This window comes from Mytilus trossulus, chromosome 1 (genome assembly GCF_036588685.1).
Source record: "Mytilus trossulus isolate FHL-02 chromosome 1, PNRI_Mtr1.1.1.hap1, whole genome shotgun sequence".
NCBI classification, from domain to species: Eukaryota; Metazoa; Mollusca; class Bivalvia; order Mytilida; family Mytilidae; genus Mytilus; species Mytilus trossulus.
The window spans coordinates 34,395,596-34,418,818 of NC_086373.1; the positions used below are offsets into that span (position 1 = coordinate 34,395,596).

The 23,223-nt window shown below is 31.3% G+C and overlaps 1 protein-coding gene across 1 annotated transcript; it reads right to left on the bottom strand.

Moving 5' to 3' along the window:
• Positions 1–774: 774 nt before the first annotated feature.
• LOC134722465 (extracellular signal-regulated kinase 2-like) lies at positions 775–23,181 on the bottom strand. Its single transcript, XM_063586089.1, has 12 exons — positions 22,893–23,181; positions 18,093–18,191; positions 17,349–17,469; positions 15,881–16,011; positions 14,985–15,154; positions 13,081–13,220; positions 12,419–12,476; positions 11,854–12,094; positions 11,244–11,469; positions 10,775–10,878; positions 8,612–8,767; positions 775–6,136 (listed from the first exon to the last, which is right to left on the bottom strand). Exons 1-12 carry the CDS (start codon positions 22,956–22,958, stop codon positions 5,945–5,947), a joined length of 1,704 nt encoding a protein of 567 aa, XP_063442159.1. The 5' UTR covers positions 22,959–23,181; the 3' UTR covers positions 775–5,944.
• Between the last annotated feature and the right edge of the window lie 42 nt (positions 23,182–23,223).

Here is a 23,223-nt window from a genome sequence, read left to right on the forward strand (position 1 = left end):
TTCAGATGATGATTTTAATATACGAACGGTAGATGTGAGATTTTTAATTTATTTTAGAAATGCACTCCCCATCCCTGTTTTTCTTGTTTGGCAGAATATTTGGCACAACTGCAGGCTAAATTGATGTAAGTAGCCTTAAATTGTTTATCTAAATGGTTGTGTGTGTCATTTAAGTAAGATGTTTAGCTAGCTATAAAAGCAGGAATAATCCACAATTTTCTACATGAGAAAATGACTTTTCCAAGTTGTTATCCTTTTGTTTGATATGTTTGAGCTTTTGATTTTGCAATTTGGTTACAGAGTTTCAGTTTTGTATTTTCCTTCGAGTTCTGTAGTTTTGTTCTCTAACTTTTTTCTTAGAAGTGCAGACAGTAAGCCATCATAAGGTTGTTTTGAAAAATTCATGCATATAAGTTTTAAATCTTATATAATGGCTTTTTCTCTCTTCTGGATTCAATCACTTTACATTTTTATCAGTTTCAAATATTTCCAGGGTAATTGTGCCAATGAAATTTAACATATGATAGATCATTTATTTCTAAGAATGCTATCATGTGAACTCAGCTTTTCATTCGTGTTTTTTTTTTTAATTTTCTACCCCATTGATTGTGAAGCATAAACATTTACTTTTCTTACTAGGAGAGTTTATAAAGTATAAACAAAGAAATATCTACACCCACATCAATGCAGAAATACTTTGTTTAAGTAAAGGGTTGCAGTACAGGTTTTCAACAAGATTCGAGTATAATCAAACATAGTGAAAAACAAAACAAATAACTATATCATCCACCTTTATTTTATATCTCAGGTTTTAATGGGAATGTTCTTCTTTCAGTTAAAATTAAACTAATGATCAAGACAATCAACAGATAAAATGATACATTTCAAAGTACAGTAGATCATTGGCATGCATCACATATGTTGTTGAACAAATCAAAACATGTAGCATATTAGATATTAAAAATAAAATTGAGAAAGGAAATGGGGAATGTGTCAAAGCGACAACAACCTGACCATAGAGCAGACAACAGCCGAAGGCCACCAATGGGTCTTCAATGTAGCGAGAATTCCTGCACCCATAGGTGTCTCTCAGCTGGCCTCTAAAAATATGTATACTACCATAAATTAAATTCTACCTCATAGATTCATTATTTAGCAAATTCAATATTTATATCCTTTCATTTATAATAAAAAATTTCAATGTCATACTTCTGAACATTGACCTCTTGTCCCTTTGATACTCCGACTTTAAAAGATAATTTTTAAATTAAATGCAAATTTGCAAAGGTTAGCATATAGACATGACAGGAAAAAATCTTGTTGAACATCCCCCATGAAAAGAACATAACTTAAGGATGTTCACTGCTTAGTTTCAAAATAAATAACTTTTCATTAAACTAGTACAAATTGATATGGGAGGGATTGGGAAATAAAAAAGCCAAAAAATATAGGGGTCAGTGTGCTTATTTTCAAGAAATTTGCCTTTGGAATTTTGGCGGGAAAATATTCTCTCTTGATTTTTCATAGCTTTATCATTGACCAGTTCAAGTTCTCAAATACTATTAAAAAATGAATAAAATTTTACAAGACTTTTACAAAAGTCTTAAAATTATACATGTTAAAGATTTATAAAAAGAAAAATTGGGGTTCATGGGCAATATTTTTTTTTGGATAAAACCAGAAGATTCGGAAAAATCTGACAGAAATTCCAAAACATGACAAGAAAAATCCTTAAGAAGGAGTTTTACTACAATGATATACTGTAACCTTAATCTTTGAAAAACATTATGTCGCTGGGCTTCTAAAATGTTGTAAATTACAAATTTTTCAAGAATTGTTTTTCTCACAAATAGGCTTTGAAAATTTTGGCAAAATGCATGCTTCCAAAATGTCGTATGAGAACTTGAACATTTTTGTAAATAGCAGTGAAATAAATACTTTAACATTTCTGGATTATCCAAGAACTTTAATTGTTTTCCCAGAAATAAAGAAATGTACAATTATTTTTTTCTCTCAAAGCCATTCTGCAACGATTTTCAAGTTTTCATATAACATTTTGGAAGCAAACTTTACAAACAACTGACATCGGCAATTTTGTAATATGAATTATTTCACACATTTTGGTTGGTCCAACTGTATGCTACTTTGTAATACCAAAGATTACCTCCCGCCCAGACCATTGGTGTCAAAAAGTATTTTTAGTCAAAAAAGTCATATACAACATTTTAGAAGCCCAGCGACGAATAGATCAATAACTGTTCAAACCCATGTCAAAACATACTAGGAACCCAGACCACATCCTTAATCTTTCACCTAAGATTGAGAAATAAAAAAGATGATTATCAAATAGCTGGAATACAAATTAGCTAATAAAATTAGACTGACATTGTTTTCTTTAAAGTCCACTTAATTTGAAATGCCCTTTTATTACTTTTTTTAAATCTTCTTGTGGAATCATATTGTGACCTAGTATAAATGAGTATTTTTACATTATATTAGATATCAGTTCACATATAAATTTGATCCTATCAATACCCTTGTCAATATTAAGCAGTTGGAAAGAGGCAAAATTTCTTAACTCATCCTTTAAATTAAGAAGGTAAAATTCGAAAAAACTAAATTGAAATAAAATATTTGACAAGATCTCATTGGTTTATCAGATTTAATTTATTCTAGCTATAGTTTTAACTTTAGAATAAAACTATCTTTAGTTGGCACATGGGACATTCGTTATAAAAAAGAGCACTAAATTTGTTCACTAATAAAAATATTAAAGGTTGGTTAGGTGAAAGTCATCACATATTTATTTGTTACAAGTCAGGTTTGCATTTTCTTGCTGATACTTTCTAAAAACAAATACAGAACGAGTCTAAAGACAAAATGGTACAGTCAATGACTTCTTTAGTATCAAGACAAAATGGTACAGCCAATGACCTCTTTAGTATCAAGATAAAATGGTACAGCCAATGACCTCTTATACTTTCTATATCTAAAATGCAATTCATCTAAACTATACTATTTACAAATAGATGGATTTTACATAGAAATAAATGATTTAATGTATAATAAATATGATAACGTGAATAAAAATAATCATAAACTATGTAGAAAAAATACTGGAACGTTCAGTTGGATGGAATGGTTACAACACATTAATACTGGACGGATCACAAAATCTGGATGGATTAGTTTTCAATATCACAACTATTCATTCATACTCCTGTCATATAAAATTGACAGAACAAACAAAATTTGGTTTTAAACATATAAACATCATTTAACAACTTCAATCAGTATCCTGATTCACAGCATTGGCAATAAATTAACAAAGTGTTCCACTCTTTTGTCATGTTCCATTATTGTTCATCAAACATTTAGAACTATATCTCTGAAAATCAGCATTGGCAATAAATTAATAGAGTTCCTCTCTTTCCTCTTATTCTAATATTGTTAATTATTGTTAGTTTTCTTGGAACTATGTGACTGAAAACAATTTGTTTTTCTTGAGGCAGTTATATATATGAAGGCAAGTGAAAACACCAAAGCGAACAACAAATGTATATCAGTTACTCGATAAAAAATTCCCTGTAGAAATTCTAGTATAAAAATAATTAAATAAAAATGGAATGGTACCAGTGAGGTACATTTTACATATTTCTTAGGGTGCAATCAACAGTTTTTTTCTATGACGTCATATTTTGAGGTACCATGTATAAGTGACCCTTAGTGGTGGACTGATTAATAAAGATACCTGTATAAAACTAGATATCACTGGAATCAGAATGTTCTCTAGTTTATAATGGAATAAAAAAAAGTGTACTTTTAATAGTATAAAAAAGTTTTATACAGAGAAACTGGGAAAAACATTGCCTAATTTAAGCTTAAAAAATCTGAAATCAGGTCATGTGCACACCCCTGAAGACATGATACCTGCACATTTTTCATAATCAAAGTTGTATAAATTTCATAGATTTTTACCTGGTCTTTCAAAAAATTCATGCCTTAGGCTTCATTTGCCTGCTCCGAAAAGAGCTACAGTGGCTGCAAATAAGTTTTGAATTTTCACTGCCAAAAAAACAGACTGTTTACAGTGTTGTCTCCCCTCAAAACATGAATATTTAATCTATTTTTTTAAATTATTTTAATCATTCAACCTGTTTTAATTGAAGTTAATTAACATATCTTTACAACCAAATACAAAAAACATGATACTTTTTCACCAATTATGTTGATAAAAAGGGACTTCCCTCCATGTCTATTTTTAGTTGGGGAATAACCCCTAGTTTTTTATACGAAACTGTTTATAGCACCCTTATTCAACATCTGATTTTTGTTACAGTTTCTGCATTAATAATAAGAAGCTTAAATGTATGTTCAGATAACCCAGTCTTTGGTAATCTTCAAAGGAAACAAGGCAAGACAATTATTATGTTTTAAAGAACTTTATGTGTTTTTCCTCAATGAGACAGCAACCCTAACGAAAAAAAACCTGTCTTATTGTATTATTTATAGTAGTCAAAATGTTATGAAACAAATGAATTTGATTTTACATGAATTTTTTAAGTAATTGGTGTCAGGTTTTATAGAAAATCTCCTTGTCAGCAGTGTGAGAGAAGTATCTGTCATTATTTTGATCAAAAAGCTTTTAGTTATCATCTGATCCTTCCATCATTAATATATACATTTTGAAAAGACAACACATAGGATTACTTCATCATGATGACATTTGAACACTTCAATATATATAGAAAATGATTTAGGATCAAGTCTTATGACATCTTTGACATCACAGATTTTATATATCACATATTCAAAAATTAGATAAATATGACTTGTATCAGAATTAACAATAAAGATAAATATATTTTATGCCTTCAATGATGACTATAGTACTATCATGGCATGTGTGAATTTGAACACAATGTTATACATGAGATAAAATGGACATGAGTATTCAAACATTTATTTTATTTTAAATTTCCGAAATTTTATTTATAATCATCAATTGTTTTTGTTGATTTCTTATAAAGAAAAACTAAAGTAGGTGCATTTTACCAGTTTTTTTAATATATTATATTATTTAAATCTTAAATGAAGTAGAGTTTTATAAATACATCTTATTAGCACATGTTCTTATTTCGTCAAGAAATTCCCACAAAGCCCTTAATCTTAATTATCTAGAGCTCAAATTCCTCAACCTTACCTAAATGGTGTTCATACAAAAACATTATTTATTGAATGAAAATTTGACAACTGAATATGGAAATATGTTCTGGATCTATATAATGCAGGTTAAGTCTTTGAAGATTATCATTCACAACCAAGACATTAGATATATGTAACACAGTAATGGAATGTTATTTGAATATAATGAAAACATTAAAAAACATCATCAAAATTACAATTTAAAACAAATAAAAATATGGTTGATAGTTGAAATATTGGTATCACTTTAGTTCAGCATCACAGGTAAATTTCATTACACTTAGAACTACACAGCTACCACTCTGGAACTCATATATTACATGATGAAAATTTTTCATATTGTGCACATTCAAACAGTGAAAAATAATTTGTAATTTATATTTTTTTCCAGCGAACTAAATGCTCTATATGTAGATATTTCCCCAAAGAGGAAAATATTGATAACAAAATATTGTGATTACAAAGCCATTTCACAGAGTGATATGTATGCAGAATCTTATCTGAACACCTAGTGTTTATATATTGGCACCTTTTTTGCATTTTACATATCTCTGCTTCCACACTTATTTCAACTGGTAATACATAGCAATCATCTGTGTCAAACACACAATAAATGTTTCTTCTTTCTTTTTGAATAGTGAATAGTATATTTTTAATTAAAGACAGTCAACATACTGAGTTCAACTCAGACATTAAAGAGCATGCTTCAAAGTTTTATGAAAGACAATTTTGTGACATTTTAGGCCTTTTTACCCTGCAGTGCAGCCAAGCCTGACGATGTGATTGTACCAATATCTTGGGCATAACTACCAAAGTAATCCTTAGGGGCCCCAGCAGACGGCACATTTGTAGCATTACTGAACTGTTTCCTTCCATAGATGGGCTTTTGTTGTGGCTTATTTTGAGCTGATATTGGTCTAGAACCAGGTACCTGCAAAATGCGAAAAAGGAAATATTGATCTGAAAAATGGAACGATTATAAGAATTTGAATATACAAATTTTAATATGAAAAAATGTTTAATACATTAAACTTAACTTTTGAAAATACTTTGGCATTACTGCAAAGTTTTATTAAACAAAGAACAAGTTCCCCATTTAAAATATGTCAATGTCACAGGTTACATAATTAAACTAACTAAAGTAAAGACAACATAAAAATATTTAAATACAATAAAAATTGTAAATAAGAAAAATAAAATTGCTACTAGAATAAACTAGCCTGAAAAACATGGCTACAGTAAAAATCTAAATACTGGAAAAATAATGCCCAGCTGCAACAGGATAATTAAAAAAACAATATGAATTGCAAATGACTCTTATATACCCAAGCAATGAAATAATGATGAAAAGCGTTTAAATACAAATATATGTGCAGTTAAAACAGTTTCTGTACTAAAAGCAGTGCTGCTATAAGTTGTACATAATACGTCAAGTGCCAGCAAATATATAATATTCACACATGTGCAGATGACAAAATAAGCAAGAGAATTATTACTGATTAATCAGAATAATCTGAAAGCTTGCTTTGATACAATTGTCAAATTTATGACCGTTTTTTATTTAAAATTTATATGTATATTAAGTATAAATTTAGAAGCACATTTTTCCTGGTGTTATACTTATAATGGTCATATGTAGTGTAATTCCAAAACACACAAATGGGCAATGAGTACGTTCTGTTCACCAATAAGTGTGTATACGTACAAAACAAATATTTTAAAGTTATTTAAAGCATGGCGTCCAAACAATATCTAAACGAGCTGAATATTTTCCCTTATCCCCATATTTATCCTTTTGACCAAGCTATCAATGATACTTTCAGTATTTTAAAGATTTTTGATACATAAATAAATCTCAAAGTCACACCTGTGCACATGCAGGTTATTTTTGCTTGAAATGAGGGGTATTAAAGTATGGCTTGTTTTTATAGTTCTTATTCATCATGTCACTATTATGAGGGGGAATTGAAGGAAGAGGTCAGATGAAAAATATACTCATCAACTTCAAATTTTCTTAATTATGTTAAAATGGCAGATCTAAGCTTGGCACAACAAATCGGGCAAATAATTTGTATGACTAGACTGGATAATATTACTGTTTTGGAAGATCTGGTTTTAAGACATTGTGACATTTTCCGGAAGTTGTGAATAGGTTTCCATCTATAGATGAACTAAAAAATAAGACTGGAGGAGAAAAGCTGCTATTTGGACATCATTTGGAATTTATTCAGCAAATTCGAGTTAACTCCAATTTGCCATTTTAATTAAAAATTTAAACACTGTTTTGTATTCATTTTATACCTCAATAAACAATGTGTCCCTAGTACAAGGATGCCTTATCTGCCATATCATTTTCTATGTTCAGTGGACCATAAAAATGTGGTAAAAACTCTAATTTGGCATTAAAATTAGAAAGATCATATCATAGGGAACATGTGTACTTAATTTCATTAAAAAAAAATACCTCTACAAAAACTTTAACCTGAAGCGGGACAGACATACAAACAACAATGAATGGACAGACGAACAAACAAGAGACAAGAAAACATAACAGCATTAAAATGGGCCATACATGGGGCATAAAAATGACTAAGCAGTATTTGAGAGCCAAATTATTGTTTTTAGATTGAATCATTTCCAAAACAATGTAGTTAAAAGTTGGGTAATATCTACAAGAGCCTATGACTGTGTGCATTATAACTACTGAATGGATGAATATATGGAGAAAAAAAAGGACGTGATTGTGTGCATTCATATGTGAAACCTATCAAAGCTAGCACAAACCACACTTGAAAACTTACGTAATAATGTGTGTATGATCGGATGGGAGGTAAAGGTTCCATTGCACATTTTAACAACCGGCCAATTCCTGACTGAGAAAAAGGCAATCTTAACAAACTGTTCCATGTTATTTCAAGTTTTTTCAATAGAAATTAACAGCAAATTTATCAAAACACCATAATTAGAAATAACAAAAATCAGCAGCTGTCAACAAAATTTCTCTTCTTTTTTTTGTCAATATTTGTTGAGTAAACATGAAATATCATACTAATCTACTGTGCTGTGAATAGCTGCCAAGACTTTGGTGCTGTTCTGTGTCAGAAAAGTGATACTGCATTTCTTGTCTGGTGCAAATCTATACCATGTTTACAATATTACCCAAAAAGAACCCCCCTCCCCCTTTTTCGTCTTGATTTTATCAAGAAATGCAGCAGAACACAACAAAGAACAAGAAAAGAAATTGTGTTGACAGGAGAGCAAGTTTTAATACACATCTCTAAGGCATAAACAAGTGTGGAAAAGAAACAAGAGTTATTTGCAATTCATATGAGTTTTTGAAAGTCATTTGAATGTGATGTAAATATCAAGCGGCATATATGTCTCTTGTAAACTTATATAAACGTACCAGTCTTGAACTGGTGACACTCAATGCACCAGCTTTTTCGTCTCTAGTAATTGTTGGTCCTCTATACAAGCCTGACGTTGGTCTACCTGCCCTGCTTTGGGTCGGAGCTGAGGTGTGTCTGTTTTTTGACATAGGTGGATAAGGATCTGGCTGAACCTGAAAATTTATATATTTTCTTCATACTGTACAACATTGACTATAAGCACAGAAGGTATATTCTGACTCATAGTTTTTCTAAGGTTTACCATGCATTAAAAAAAGTATAACACAAATACCAAACTCCAAGGTAAATTTATGTGTATGCAAACATACTTCATATATTGTAGATTTAATGTATAGTGTAGGCAATTGTCCCCGTGTAACTTGCTGTTTTTTGCAATGCAATCCATTACATTACGATTACTTGTAATCATAAATGGCATAATTACTGATTACATACAATTACACTGCAAAAAACAATCGATTACAGCTGATTACGATTACTGCATGCCTGCGTGCTACAAACCATATTCATGTACAATCATTTCTAAAATTATTGCATGGTAGTGCTGCTGATAGTTTTAACATTCAAATAGTTTCACAGTTTTCATGTAAAAGCCTTTAATAAGTGATGTTGAACTTTTGTGGATAGTTGTGTCATTGACAATCATACCACATCTCCTAGTTTTTAAATGCATAGATACTTAAGCCGTAGAAAATCAACCAACAAGCAAACTTAATATGAATCAGATCGCCTGAAAAAAACCCAATGCTATCAAAATAGGAAAAAATACAACAAATCCGAAAATTAGTTTGACAATAATAATATATAGCACAAAAACATATTTCATAAACTTTATCTGTTTATACAATGGCATATATTAATCATATATAATATATGAACTAAATGTTCTATAGATCCTCCATAACTTCCTCTTTCCTCTTTACTTCACCTTGTTAGCCATGTTGGAATGCAGATGGGATCATCAGACACAATATTTAAACAAGACACTTTAAAGTTTAAGTTTGATTGTGGTTTAGTTTGGATATTGATACATGTAGGGAATAGATAGTATTTTAGTGTTTGGTTTGGATAGGCATCTCATTTCCTGACATAAGACAATAATGTATTATGAGGGGTTGTTTTGTACAAGACTTGGATATATTATAGAGTATATATGCTTTAGAATAGAACGGAGAAACAAACAAAAAATTACAACAACCAGTTTCCAGCACATCAAATGTTATGAAACAAGGTTAATCAGAGGCTTGTAAACTAGAATCATTAGTTTTCACTACAGAAGTCACATACATGTATTCCTCATTTTAATTTCAAGTAAAAAAAAAATCTTAAGATTACAAAGCCTACTGGAGTATCTAAAAATTGTTTATGTTTAATTTGCTTATAAAAAATACAAAAATATCAAAACTAAAATAAAAAAAATATAAATGAAATAAAAATAAAAAAAATAAAATATATAAAAACTTCCTAGCATACAATTTAATCTACTAGATGTGCAATATACAATATTTAAATGGATAAATGAGGAACATGCATGGTTTTAGCCAATGACACACAAGCTATAGATGAGGAAGCTCTATATGGTTACAAGCCTCTGACTCACCTTAATGTTTCTACCATATAGAAACTTATTGGGATGAATACCAAGGTGTTGAGATCTCATAAATATCTCATATAACTGCATCTGAAGTGGTGTGGTATTAAGGTACTATATAAATAACAATGTTTCTCAAAAGAAAATCATGAAGGTTTTTTTAGGAGTTAAAATCTGTATCAAACTTATGTCTAGTATATATTTTTTTAACTTATCACCTACCAATGACGCAAAAGGGTGAAAATAATATTTCAATAATTGCCTTAGAATCTTTGAAATGACTGTTGGTTGCTTACTTGATTGATTGATTTTTGGTGATTTAATGCCTTTTCAGCATTATTCCCTTTTTTATTGAAACATGGCAGCTTGTTTTTATTGATGAGAAAGCTGGAGTGCTTGCAGAGAATGACTGACAACAGCAGAAAAGCAAGCAATCCAAGAACTTAAACCTCATTTTAACAGACTAGTGGTACAGTACTTAGTAGAAATACTTATACAACTTGCCACTGGAACCCTTAAGTTGATTTACAGCACTCAGTACAAAATGTAAAAAAATTATCAAACTTACAGCTGTGGCACTATTAGAATGCTGAACATTGTTTCCAATACTGGTTTTCTGTCTGCTTTGTAACCGTGACCTTGGTGGCTGTTCATGTGTTGTTCTTCCGAATGCTGTCAAAAAAGATTATAATCAAACAAATGAAGAAAATCTGGTCTTGTCTTTAGTTGCAGATGATTATGAACATCTGAAATGCACATTTCCCAAAAAGACAAAGTTGTGCAAAAAAAATATTTATGAAAATCTCTATTTTAATCTATTCTAATTGTCCTGTACAAGGTTTTTATTTTCTTGTTATTGGTTTGGTGATTCATTTCAAGCTATTAAACAAAGTTATTTTTTAGCAATTTGCTTCAAATACATGTACTGTTATTCTCTTTGAATTAGCAAGTACTTAATGTCATGTTTTGAATATTTCAGCACATTTTTCTGTATATGTTAAATCTGAATCACCTGAGGACATGCTTATTTTACTTACCTGAAAATGATGATTGATGATGTGGAGCTGAGTGTGGATGACCTTCTGATGGATGACCTTTGTAATATATTTTGGGCTCTGCCCCTTTGTCATATTCATTTTCACGATTGTAGGGTTCGCTTGGAGGAGGTTCCTCTGGAGTTCTAGATTTGTGTCGTGTGGGCTGTGGTGCACTTCTCATTTCATGTCTCTTTCGCCGTCTTTCCTGTTTTTTCTGCATAATCATCTGTAAAAAGTCCAATTATTTCTTATATTATGTTTTTACTAAATAAGGCAATGTGTGTTAATGCTGTTTTTTTAAAACTATGGGTGAACTACTGACAGATAAAATGTTTGCCCCAACACTATTTTTCTAGTCCAAGTTCAAAATTTCAAAGACTCAATTTCACAGATATATTTCTACTTGATTTATTGCTAAATAAGGGAGGCACTGTTTCAAGAACCATAGTACCCTTGAAATATTCTTTTTTAACTGTTAATTCTTATAAAATTCTAATATTCAATTACATGTAAATTGAGTGCCTTCAATTGCCCTGAAAGATAAATTGTTTAACAGACTAAAACTATTTTCATCCTTTTATAATTATCTGAACTATAGTTTAACCTTTACCTCATAGAGTTTACTTCTGTATTCATCGACAGTCAGTTGTGTGTCGTCACTTAAAGGTGGAACTACATCATAATTTAATCCTATTTCTTCTGATACATTATGAAATCTAGCTACATATGAATGTCGTAATGCTTCGTCAGCAGTTATTCTTTTGTCAGGGTTAAAATGTAAAAGTTTTCGTACTAAATCTGCTGCATCTTTAGGTGCATCTGGTATTAATGATTCCAATGACTTCTTTCCTCTGAAATGGTGAAAAAATTATGTAAGTGACCAAAATTTGTGTACCTCATTACTGGTATAACAAAATATATCATTTTTATTTAAGTTGTTGGGGAGCATTTGACTTGTTTAGCTGAATTCTTTCAATCTTGATATAAATAGAATACTTTAAGCAAACAAGAATGCATACATTGTCATGCTTAGCAGGTACCCCGATGAAAGTCTTTAAATTTTAGTTTTAGCTGAGGCATACTAAAGTTATAGTGTTGAAATGGCAAATTCAGCACTTTTTTCCCATTCATATGAAAGTTGAGAATGGTGAATGTAATGATAATGAAATATTTACCTAGAGGCAGCTTTCTCTAATACTGAGGCACCATATGCAGATTTAATACTATCTATATCTGTAATAACGAAAATATAAATACATACAAATATCTAAGGATTAAAAATAAGACAGATCCTGAGCATTTTTTTTTGGTGTTTCATTAATATCTGTTTGTTTTTATTGATGTTTAATGACTTTTTTCATGAACTATTACTGTATCATTGCAGCCAGTTTTTGTCGCTAAAGGAAGCTTCAGTACCTGGAGAGATAACAACCAACCTTGCATTGAAATGCAAATTTTGCACATCACTTTAATGTTATAACAAATTGAATGATACACTTGAGTAGATAACTTTAAACATTTCAACAATTGATGTTCAGTATTACTTATTTTTTTCAAATACTTTCAAAAGCCTACCACAAACACATGACTAGATTGGTTTTAAGCTTCTGATGGCAAATAAAATGCATATTCAGGATAAGATCATGTTGATGTGATATAAACATGATCAAACATGAATTAAGCTTTTTTCTAGATCAACACGCTGAGCTGAATGTTTAATGTGCTAGTTCAAAAGGTAACAGTCCACAGGAAGAACCTACCTGGACACATTATTCCAACTCCAACCAGTCTTTGCTCTTACACCTAAATGATGTGTGTAGTATCAGGATAGACTTACCTTCTCTACAAGGTTCTGCAATATATGTCATTATTTTCTCTATTTGATTTATTGTGGAAGCGCCAGGAAATAATGGTTTTCCCGCCAACATTTCACCAAGTATACACCCTAAACTCCACATATCTACACCTTTGGTATACCTAAAATTTACAAGCACATTCAAAACAAATGTCAATAAATAATAAAGTACAATTCAGTTTAAGCAAATGGATTTCCATACTCCCAACATAGTTGAATTCATAGGTGATTCCTCCATAATTTTTAGAGAAGAATTGAGAAGATTCTGTATGTGTTCCGATTTAAGATTTTGTTTATTATCATGAAAGCAATATATATCTCTTCCAACACCCCTACACCCTAAAATGAATTACCATAGCCTGATTGATTTATTGATCTATACTGACAGGTTTTGGATATGTATAAATGTAATCAACTGTTTTTCCCTGTCGATAAAGAATATCTACTGTACAGTTCAGTGTTCTCCCCAGGATTTTTGGATAGCACCAGGGTAACGCGTGCTCTTGGTAAAATTATTGTATAATGTGTGATGTCGCGTTGCGTCGCTTATCCATATTTCTAGTTACTGTTGTTTTTATTATGTCTTTTGTTTTGTTTTAATACTGTGGTACTGTGTTATGTAGACACTGAGTCTGAAAAGTATTGGTAAAAGAGAAGTAAATCAATAAACAATTTGTATACTTTAATATCTTTTTAAAATAAATAAAACATGATTCAGTACTATAAAATAATTAAAGTTATTTAAAATCTTTTATAAAATCTAGGATCAATTAAAATAAAATTAAAGAGTTCAATTTAAAAACTTTCTAGTTTCTAGATAGAAAATTGTTGTATATATATAAAAGGATTCCTGTCTTAAGGAGACTTAAAATTTAAAAGAACTTATATAGTTTTATTATTTAAACCTGTTTCTATTTTAACTTCTACTAACAAAAAAATTAGGAACTGTTGAACATTTTGCCATAAATATAAATTTTATGTAAATATTAACCTTTGTTGTGTTTGGTGGTAACCAAACATAGATAAATTGTACAACCTAAATGCTGCACTAAAACCTTAAACTTTGCTTGTCATGATTCATTTAAATAGAATTCCCTAAAAAGGAACCATGTTCAATGTCAACAATAAAGTCTCCATATTTTTCCCGCCTAAATGAGAGGAAATAGACATAAATAGATTCAACATGTGTTTATGGATATTGTTTACTGCTTCCATTCATTAATTTGGGATATAGATATTCAGTTTGAAGGTACAGTCATGGCTTTGATTTATAAAATAGATTGCAATTAATTGTTAATGAACTTGAATTAACTAGATCATGTGATATCAGGCTGAGATTACTGAGATGTCCAAAGTCTGTTTTGTCAGACAAGCTGAGTGTGTACTTTATGTGTGATCATAAAATTATAAAATCTTAATTAAGACACAAAACAATTATGTTACAAGTGTAAGTAACATCATTAAATTCAATCAACAAGATTAACCTCATAAGGTAAATTGATCACTGGTGTAAACAATCTGGGTTTGAACTGGTTTGAACTGGTCAAATTTCACCTGAAAATTTTAGCACCACGGATAAGAATTATACATCGCGGTAAGACCGATAGAACCACGGTAAAAAATTATACATCGCGGGCCCGCGGTCCTTTTAGGGCCTGGGGAGAACACTGCAGTTTCTTTGAGGAGTTGCTGAACCATGAAAATAATGTCATAGACAAATTTATAACAAATGCCAGCAAGTAAAAAGATAACATTTATTAATATTAAATGAAAAATAATGAAATTTATCTAAAATAAAAATTAAATGTCTCATGTATGTGAAGTTTTGTTTCTAGTAGTTCCAGTTGAAATCCCATTCATGTCACACATCAAACCTTAATACTGACCTGTGTGATGCGAGGAGAATTTCTGGAGCTCTGTACCATCGAGTTGCTACATATTCTGTTAAATTAGGATCACCCGTCTCAGCATCTATACCAATCTGAGACAGTGACCTTGCCAGGCCAAAGTCACATACCTTCATTACACACTCACTATCCAACAAAATGTTTGAAGGCTGAAAAATAAGTTTTGTCTGATTTATTCATTCTTCACTTATTCTTCGATACGTTGTTATGGAAAATATCTATTCTATCCTGTTTGAATGGTTTTACACTAGTAATTTTGGGGCCCTTTATAGCTTGTTGTTCGGTGTGAGCCAAGGCTCTGTGTTGAAGGCGGTACTTTAACCTATAATGGTTTCTTTTTAAATTGTTATTTGGATGGAGAGTTGTCTCATTAGCACTCACACCACATCTTCCTATATCTAAAAGTGACATGCATTTAACTAATTCATAGCTGATTAATCCCCCCCCAAACTGTTTATTATCTTTTTATGCAATGTATCACTATGGTTTCATTGATCTTTAATAGTTCTCCATTGGTCAAAAATCAATTATGATACTTTTTTCCTGCTTTCAATTGATTTGAAAAATACATTATCTTTTACACAGATCATTGAAAAAAATGCTCAAGTATTTTCCTGAAATTGCAATGGTTTATGCATGCAATAATTTACTAACCTACAGTAAATATAGCATTAAATACCATTGATTTATTTATTTCTACGATTGAATGTGATTGTATTTTGTATGTATTTACCTCTTGTTTCACATGTGAATGTAACAGAGTGTTTTTAAATTAACCATATTGTATTGTTTTCAATCATTTTCATTCTGATATATGACAAATTAATTATTTTCATTGTATTGAATTGTTCACCATATATATATAAGGGATATACCTTATGATCTCTGTGTATTACATTCCCACTGTGTAAGTACTTGGTGGCTTTGAGTAACTGGTACATAATATATCTCTTGTGTACATCTTTAAGTATATTCCCTCTCTTAATTACATTATGTAAATCTGTCTCTGTAATTAAAATCAAATAATGCATTACAAACAAGTGAAACTGCGAGCTACTGCTCACTGATGATACCCCCGCCTCAAGTGGATAATATCAATTGTGTAAAAATATGCAAGTGTTTGGTAAACAGGAAGTTGTCGAGTGATGAATCTGAAAACGCATCACACAGTATAGCTGACTTATATAAATCCTGAAACCAAATTTTCAGAAATCCTTGTATTGTAGTTTCTGAGAAAAATGTGACGAAAATTTTCAACTTGGCTATCATGTGTAAAATCATACAAGTGTTAGGTAAACAGAAAGATGTCAAGTGATCAATCTGAAAACGCATCACACGGTATAGCTGACTTAGATAAACCCTGAAACCAAATTTCAGAAATCCTTGTATTGTAGTTCCTGAGAAAAATTGCGATGAAAAATATTCATGGAACGGACGGACTGACAGACAGAGGTAAAACAGTATATCCCCCTTTTTTAAAACGGTTAAAGCGGGGGTATAAAAATGTACTTACTTTATTAACTTTTAAAAATAAAAAAGTAAACACAAAAGCAAAATTGAGGTCTTAGTTCAACCATAGGTCCTCACAATGAGATAAGTATTGAATATTTTTTCAAAAAATTAAATTGCTTCACCAAGCGCAGCTGGGTAGACCGCAGATGTCCAACCCTGAACAATTAAGGAGAAAATGGACACAATACTCGTGCTTGATACAGGTCTGTATTTGGATTGTATTTAAATATTTGACACATAATAGGTTTCTGACACTGAATAGATGTAGTCAAAGAACTTAGAATTGGTTATATAATTTGAATTTATATAATATTTTTTTTTGCTTTTGAGCAATACATAATGCTGTTGCGCAGAGAAAAATAAAATTTTACCACCTTTTTATTTGCTTTTGTGCATAACACTATGCTGTTGTGAATTGCCCCCTTTTCAACTTTGGGCAATACACTATGATGTTGCGAATTGACCCCCCTTTTTGGTCCCTAATTCCTATATGGTTTGAGCTATAACCCCAAAAAGCCAATCCTAACCATCCCTTTGTTGTATGGGAACTGGTGGTATAATTTTGGAGAGATCCGAACACCATTCCACAAGTCATTGTCTGGAAACTAGAAAAATACTTATTTATTAATGTATCCTACTGTTATAACACAAATGCAAGTTTGAAGATATGAAATACAACCCCTCAAGTAGGTATGTTTAAGTGATTTTGGTCCATAGTAAATGAGGCATGAAATGTAGCCTACCAGACATGCCAGAATCTGAATTAAACTACAGTAGTTCTAATTTTCTTATTTTATTCATTTACTAAATAATAAAAAATCCCAAACTTACCCATAAATTCAAAGACCAAATAAATATCCTTATCATTTTCTGCTTTTATGACATTATGTAATTTGATTATATTAGCATGGTCTCCAAATTCCTGTAGGAACATAATCTCTCTGAACGTTCTCTGAAAAACAAGTACAGATGTATACCAATTTATGTAAAATAATCACTTATAAAATACTCAACACATATAACTTTTGCTTTAATGTTTAAAACATCTGCACTTATTGGCCTGATGACTCATCAGATGAAAGCAGACTATATATCTATTGTACTATCATTGACTATGCAGTCATTTTTAAAAATATGGTAAAATGATGCTTTAGTCATGTTACATGTTTGAAGATGATGCTGTAATATGAAAAAGAAAGAAGAGATGTCATTTCAAAATTCCAGGTTAACCAAAATGATGTAAACAACAGCCGGGTGATTTAACATGGGGGATTAGCCAATCAAAATAGTCAATCTGATGTTATATAACAATGTAGTAATTTTACTATTTACATTACGACACCTTTTTTAAAATTGTATATATACAGGTACATGTATCTGTGCATGAGAAGTTTGCAATTTTTAAGAAGAGTGTTAAGAATTTTTACACTTGTGTTCCTTTCCTTTTTTATTAAACTTAGAACTTTATCACTGTGAAACAATGTTATTATAATAATTACAAATGTATTTCCTTAAGTTACAAGACTTGCTTCAAAAACATGATAGAGTATACATTGTACATGTCTATTTCCCTACCTGTGCATCTGTCTGATTTCTAAAGGCATCAAAGATCTTTTTGACTGCAACAACCTCACCGGTTCTCCTATCAATTGCTTTCCATACAATACCATATGCCTGTTAATATAAACATATATCATGTATATAATTATATAATGAACGCACACTAAAAAATAAAAGATGACACTACTGCCTGTGACCTATAGAGGTGGTAATGCATTTTAGTCCATCAGGCGTTCAACGGTAATTTTCATCTACTGTTAGTAGTGTCAAATTGGATAAAATTTTATCATGATTTGTTAAAATAATCTTATCGTGATTTGTCAGATGTCTCAAATAATTATTGTTACCGTTTGGGGAAAAAAATGGCGTGACTAGTCAAATTCAGCTGATTTTTTTATTGTCTAAAAGAAAAGTGTACATTTTATCACCATGCACTTAAATTACCATTAACGTAATTTGTCCAGAATTTTTACCATTAAACATCACGAAGGCACCCCCATTACTACTCTCATTATAATTTCCCTATACCTGGACCCAAATATTTAATACCAGGTAAACAAAAAGCGGGTTCGGCTTCAGAGTGATCTGTTTGCATTTTGGATCATGATCAAAAGTTAATATTTTTCCAAATTCATATGGGACTGGTCTGGGATCTCCTGTAGTTGGTGATCGCAATACTGGTATACCAGTATTGTGCACAATACTGGTATAAAAATTTTGTACCAGTATTGTATTCCAGTATTGTACCAGTATTGTGTTTTTTTGTTTTTTTTTGTAAATAAACAATACATAGGTAATTAATCTTTTATTAAATGTGTCACATAATGCAATTAACATATGACATGACTATTATAAGGTATTTGAATAATTAGACATATATAGGTAATTAAGCACTAATTTAATTTTAAACATAATGATATTAAATACTGATATATATTATATATGATAATGTTCTTTTAGCACTAATAATAAAACAAAAGCATGATGTATAACAATTGTTAAATTCACATGTTTAAATGGTGATACACTGCAATTGTCATCAATGAAAGCTTCAAGTCTTCTGTTGTTTTTGTTTTCATGTTACCATACTGTCCAAGTATTTCCACAAAGTCTTTATTTTCTTCTAACTTTTCTTTAAGTTCTTTCTTGCCTAAACTCATGGTATACTTAAGTGAATTTTGTATGGACATTGCTGTGATTGCTGCTGTATCGTCAGCATTAGTGTCATCAATTTCTTCAGCAGATGGAATTTCTGCCACCCTCCTCTTTCTGTATTCATATTCAGTCTCTGTGGACTTTCTCTTTCTCTTCACAACATGTCCAGCTTCCTCTGATGGTAATTGTACAGCCCTCTTACTGTCATAGGAGTTGGAGTGTTGACGCCATAGGATTGTGGCAGCATCTTTGGCCTTGGTTGTACTTTTAATTGTACCAGATGATATATCTTTTAGAAATTGTGAAGCCCATGATTCTGGATCATGTGCCTCACCCTTTGCCATACAGAATGCCAATTTTTTGTTTCTTGTCACTTCATTTTTACTTAATATTTTCTTTGTAAGAAGAGTCTGTGATTAGCTTAAGAGGTCTAGTTATGGCACATATGTTGGCCTGGTCTAGTTGTTCTGTTGACCAGTTCATGAAATAATTGTTGTTGTGTCTGGTTACAATGATGTGTACTCTGTCTAATACAGACATCTGCTTAGGAAAGTCTGGAAAAGGAGTGTAATATTTTTTTTTTTTTTTTTTTTTTTTTTTTTTTTTTCTTTTTCTTAGGGCAAGAAAAGGGTGGGCTTATCTCGCCCCGTTAACACAAAGATATAACAGTTAAGGGTATTTAACAGGTTTGGGTTGGGCTCATATAGCCTTTATTTTATCTAATTTTCTCAATTTCAAATTGTTCTTCTTAGCCACTTCTTCGATGTTCAATTTACGTTCTTCTGAGTACAAGAAATTCTTCTTGTCTCGTACATCTAACCAGTGGTCATGACTTCTTTTGATGGCGCTGTAGAAAGTCGGATCTTTTTCTTTTTCTATCAGATTATAGGGGTACAGCTTATCTGAATAAACAAGGATAAAACTGTTTTCCTTTTCAACTTCGAACAGAAAGGTCTTTTGTGGGAGGTCGAGTGTTATCTTTCCTATCCTGTATCTTGTAGTTTTTTCGTGTTTTTCCGTTCCTGCATAACTTGCTGAAAGTTGACCCTCGGCACCTGTTGTGCAGGCGGGATCCTCGTGTGGTTTACAGGATAGTGTTCTGTCATCATTGGGTACTGTGATTAACGGTTCTTCCTGTGTAATCATTTCCTCTGTATGTTGAGCGGTATTTTCTCCGTTCTCTTCGGTATTGTTGGTAAGCTCTACATCGGGGTCATTTTCTAGACATTTATTTTGAGCGGGTTCTCCATTCTCACTTGTCGTTGGTGTGGACGTCGATGGTGCGGACTTCTTAGCTATATAAGCTTCTAGACGGCGTTTGTTCCTGTCTGATCTAGCTTTTGATGACCGTTTCCGTGTCTTTTGTACTGTAGGTGACTCGGTCTGCACTTCATGTTGTCTGGACTTTTTCCATCTTATTACTAGCTTGTAATCTCCATTCCTTGCTGAGAGGTCCCAGTTGGCGGTTTGATGTTCAAGTAAGTGTATAATGGTGAAGATATCTCCAGTCAACAACGAAGGTGAGCATGACTCACTGCTCGAGGTCATAACGATCCACCTCTGCCTGACATGTTTAACTATTTGTGGTGATTAGTTAAATAAGGAGTGTAATACCAGCCATATCAAAAGTGGTTAATGAGGATAGGCATGAATATTAGTTTATTTATTGTACTCTGATTTAATCTGTTGTAAAAACAGTAATTTTCATTGGTTGATAAAAAATAATTTAAGAATATACACAAGCTCTAATTAATCATGTTAATTGGATAAAAAATAACCAAAAACATCTAATAAATTGGAAAGTAATTAAGAAATGACCTACACATTCATGGAGATAATAATTCCCTAAATAACATGATTAAGCTCATATTTCATAGTTTACTGTAAAAGATAAATATATATAAATAAAGCAGAAAAACACATACATGTACATGTGTCATATTAACATTATTTTATTTATATCTATAATAATTTCATATTATATTATATATATAGTCATCTATCTTCTTACTTTATCAGATTATGAATATAAGATAATTTCAAAGATTAATGTTTTAAAAAAAAAATATACTCTAAAAATATGAAAGAGGTACTAGTATCATTAAAAGATGAGAAAAACACATAAATTATTAATATATGATTAACAATTGTTTGAATAATATAATTTAATTACAATAATCTTTTGAAAATATTTGTATCTCTTTGATCTTAATTAGGGTATAAAGAAGCATGCTTATATTTAATGAGCTGTTGATTAATTTCAATTATCCTCTTTAATCTTTTTGAGTTCAGTTAATCCCTCTTTGATCTTTAATATTTAATTTTACTTAAAATTCCTTTATTTGTTTTATACTTTCAAAACACAAGCTCATCTGTGTCTTTAAGTACTGGTCAATGATAGAGTGGTTCATTGAATGTTAAACCTCTCACTTAGATATGGCTAGCTTCTTTACAGATCTTGCACCAAATGTTATTTTTAACAGTGACCCTACAGCAGTTATTGACTTCATGAAAAGCCACAAACTATTAGCAGACTCATGTAATTGTACATGCTGTACCAAACCAATGGAGCTAGTTGCTAGACCAACAACATCAGATGGTTTTGGATGGAGATGCACCAACCAAAGATGTCAAAAACGCCACACATTCCGCACCATCCGTACAGGGTCCTTCTTTGAGAAATCCAAGGTCACTCTTACTAAATGGTTGTATGCTATATACTTATGGAGTCAAGAAAGCAAAGTAAATACAGTGGTAAAGCAAGTTGATATAGGTGAAAAAACTGTGATACAAATGTATCAGTACCTACGTGATGTCTGCTCCACAAAGCTTCTAAACACACCTATTGAACTTGGTGGACCTGGAGTGGTGGTCCAAATTGATGAGAGTCTATTCAACCACAAGTCCAAATACAACAGAGGTAGACGACCTAAGAAAGAATTATGGGTATTTGGCCTGGCTGACACATCATTCAAACCTGCCATTACTTACATGGAATTAGTAGAGAAGAGAGACGCAGCTACGTTATTACCCATTATTGAAAAGGCAGTGAAACCTGGTACCATTATATACTCAGACCAGTGGAAGGCTTACTGCAATATACAAAGAGATCTGAAACTACAGCATGCAACAGTCAACCATTCAGTGAATTTTGTTGACCCTGAAACAGGGGTGCACACACAAGCCATTGAATCGTACTGGGCTAAGGCCAAATATAAGTTCAAAGTAATGAAAGGTGTATCATCAGACCTTCTTCCAAACTATCTTGATGAAAGAATGTGGAGAGATCGTTGGGGCTCAAGTAAAGATAACATATTCACCAACATATTAGCCCATATTTCTGAACAGTATCCAGTGTAATTAGTTGACAAGTAGAAGTGAGATAGACAATACATTATCAGTATTTAGTGCTTTTATAATGAACAATTGTTATAGTCATGATAGTGCTCTAACTTTATCATATGTATTCTGGTCTGTTGATAGAAAAACATTTGAGACTGAACCGAAACTCTGATGGGGATTACAGACGTCAAAGTCACTGAAATCAAGTATCAACACATCGGGGCTCTCATTGCGGCAACATTCGTTAGAAATGCGTTCACAATTACGTTTAAGTGAGAAACTAACACCGTTTATTTGTCCAAAGTATAAAATACTAACCCCTTTACCGAGCCGCTTCTTGATTTCATACTTTTTGGTTATATGGGGCTCTATTTCAGTACTCATATTTTCAGACCATTAGTTTGATTACATCAAATTCCGACATGAATGTCAAATCACTTGTAAATAAATCCTACGCTATAATAAAGTTCTAATCTTGAATCGGTTTACGAACGAAATCACGCTGTGTTCGTTTTTAATAATATATTTTAAAGACTTTGACAAAATTTAAGATATGTCAAAAGACAAAACTATGACAATCAATTATGATTTCTTTCGTGACGCGTATTAATATTAAAAGTAATTGGAATTTACACAATTATTTTTACGT

Coding starts and splice junctions, on each gene's coding strand:
- LOC134722465 (XM_063586089.1), bottom strand. CDS start 22,958: ATGAGTACTGAAATAGAGCCCCATATAACCAAAAAGTATGAAATCAAG. Junction 13,221..14,984: donor ATTCTCCTCGCATCACACAG/GTCAGTATTAAG, acceptor TGTAAATTTTAG/GTATACCAAAGGTGTAGATA. Junction 6,137..8,611: donor GTGTCACCAGTTCAAGACTG/GTACGTTTATAT, acceptor CGCATTTTGCAG/GTACCTGGTTCTAGACCAAT.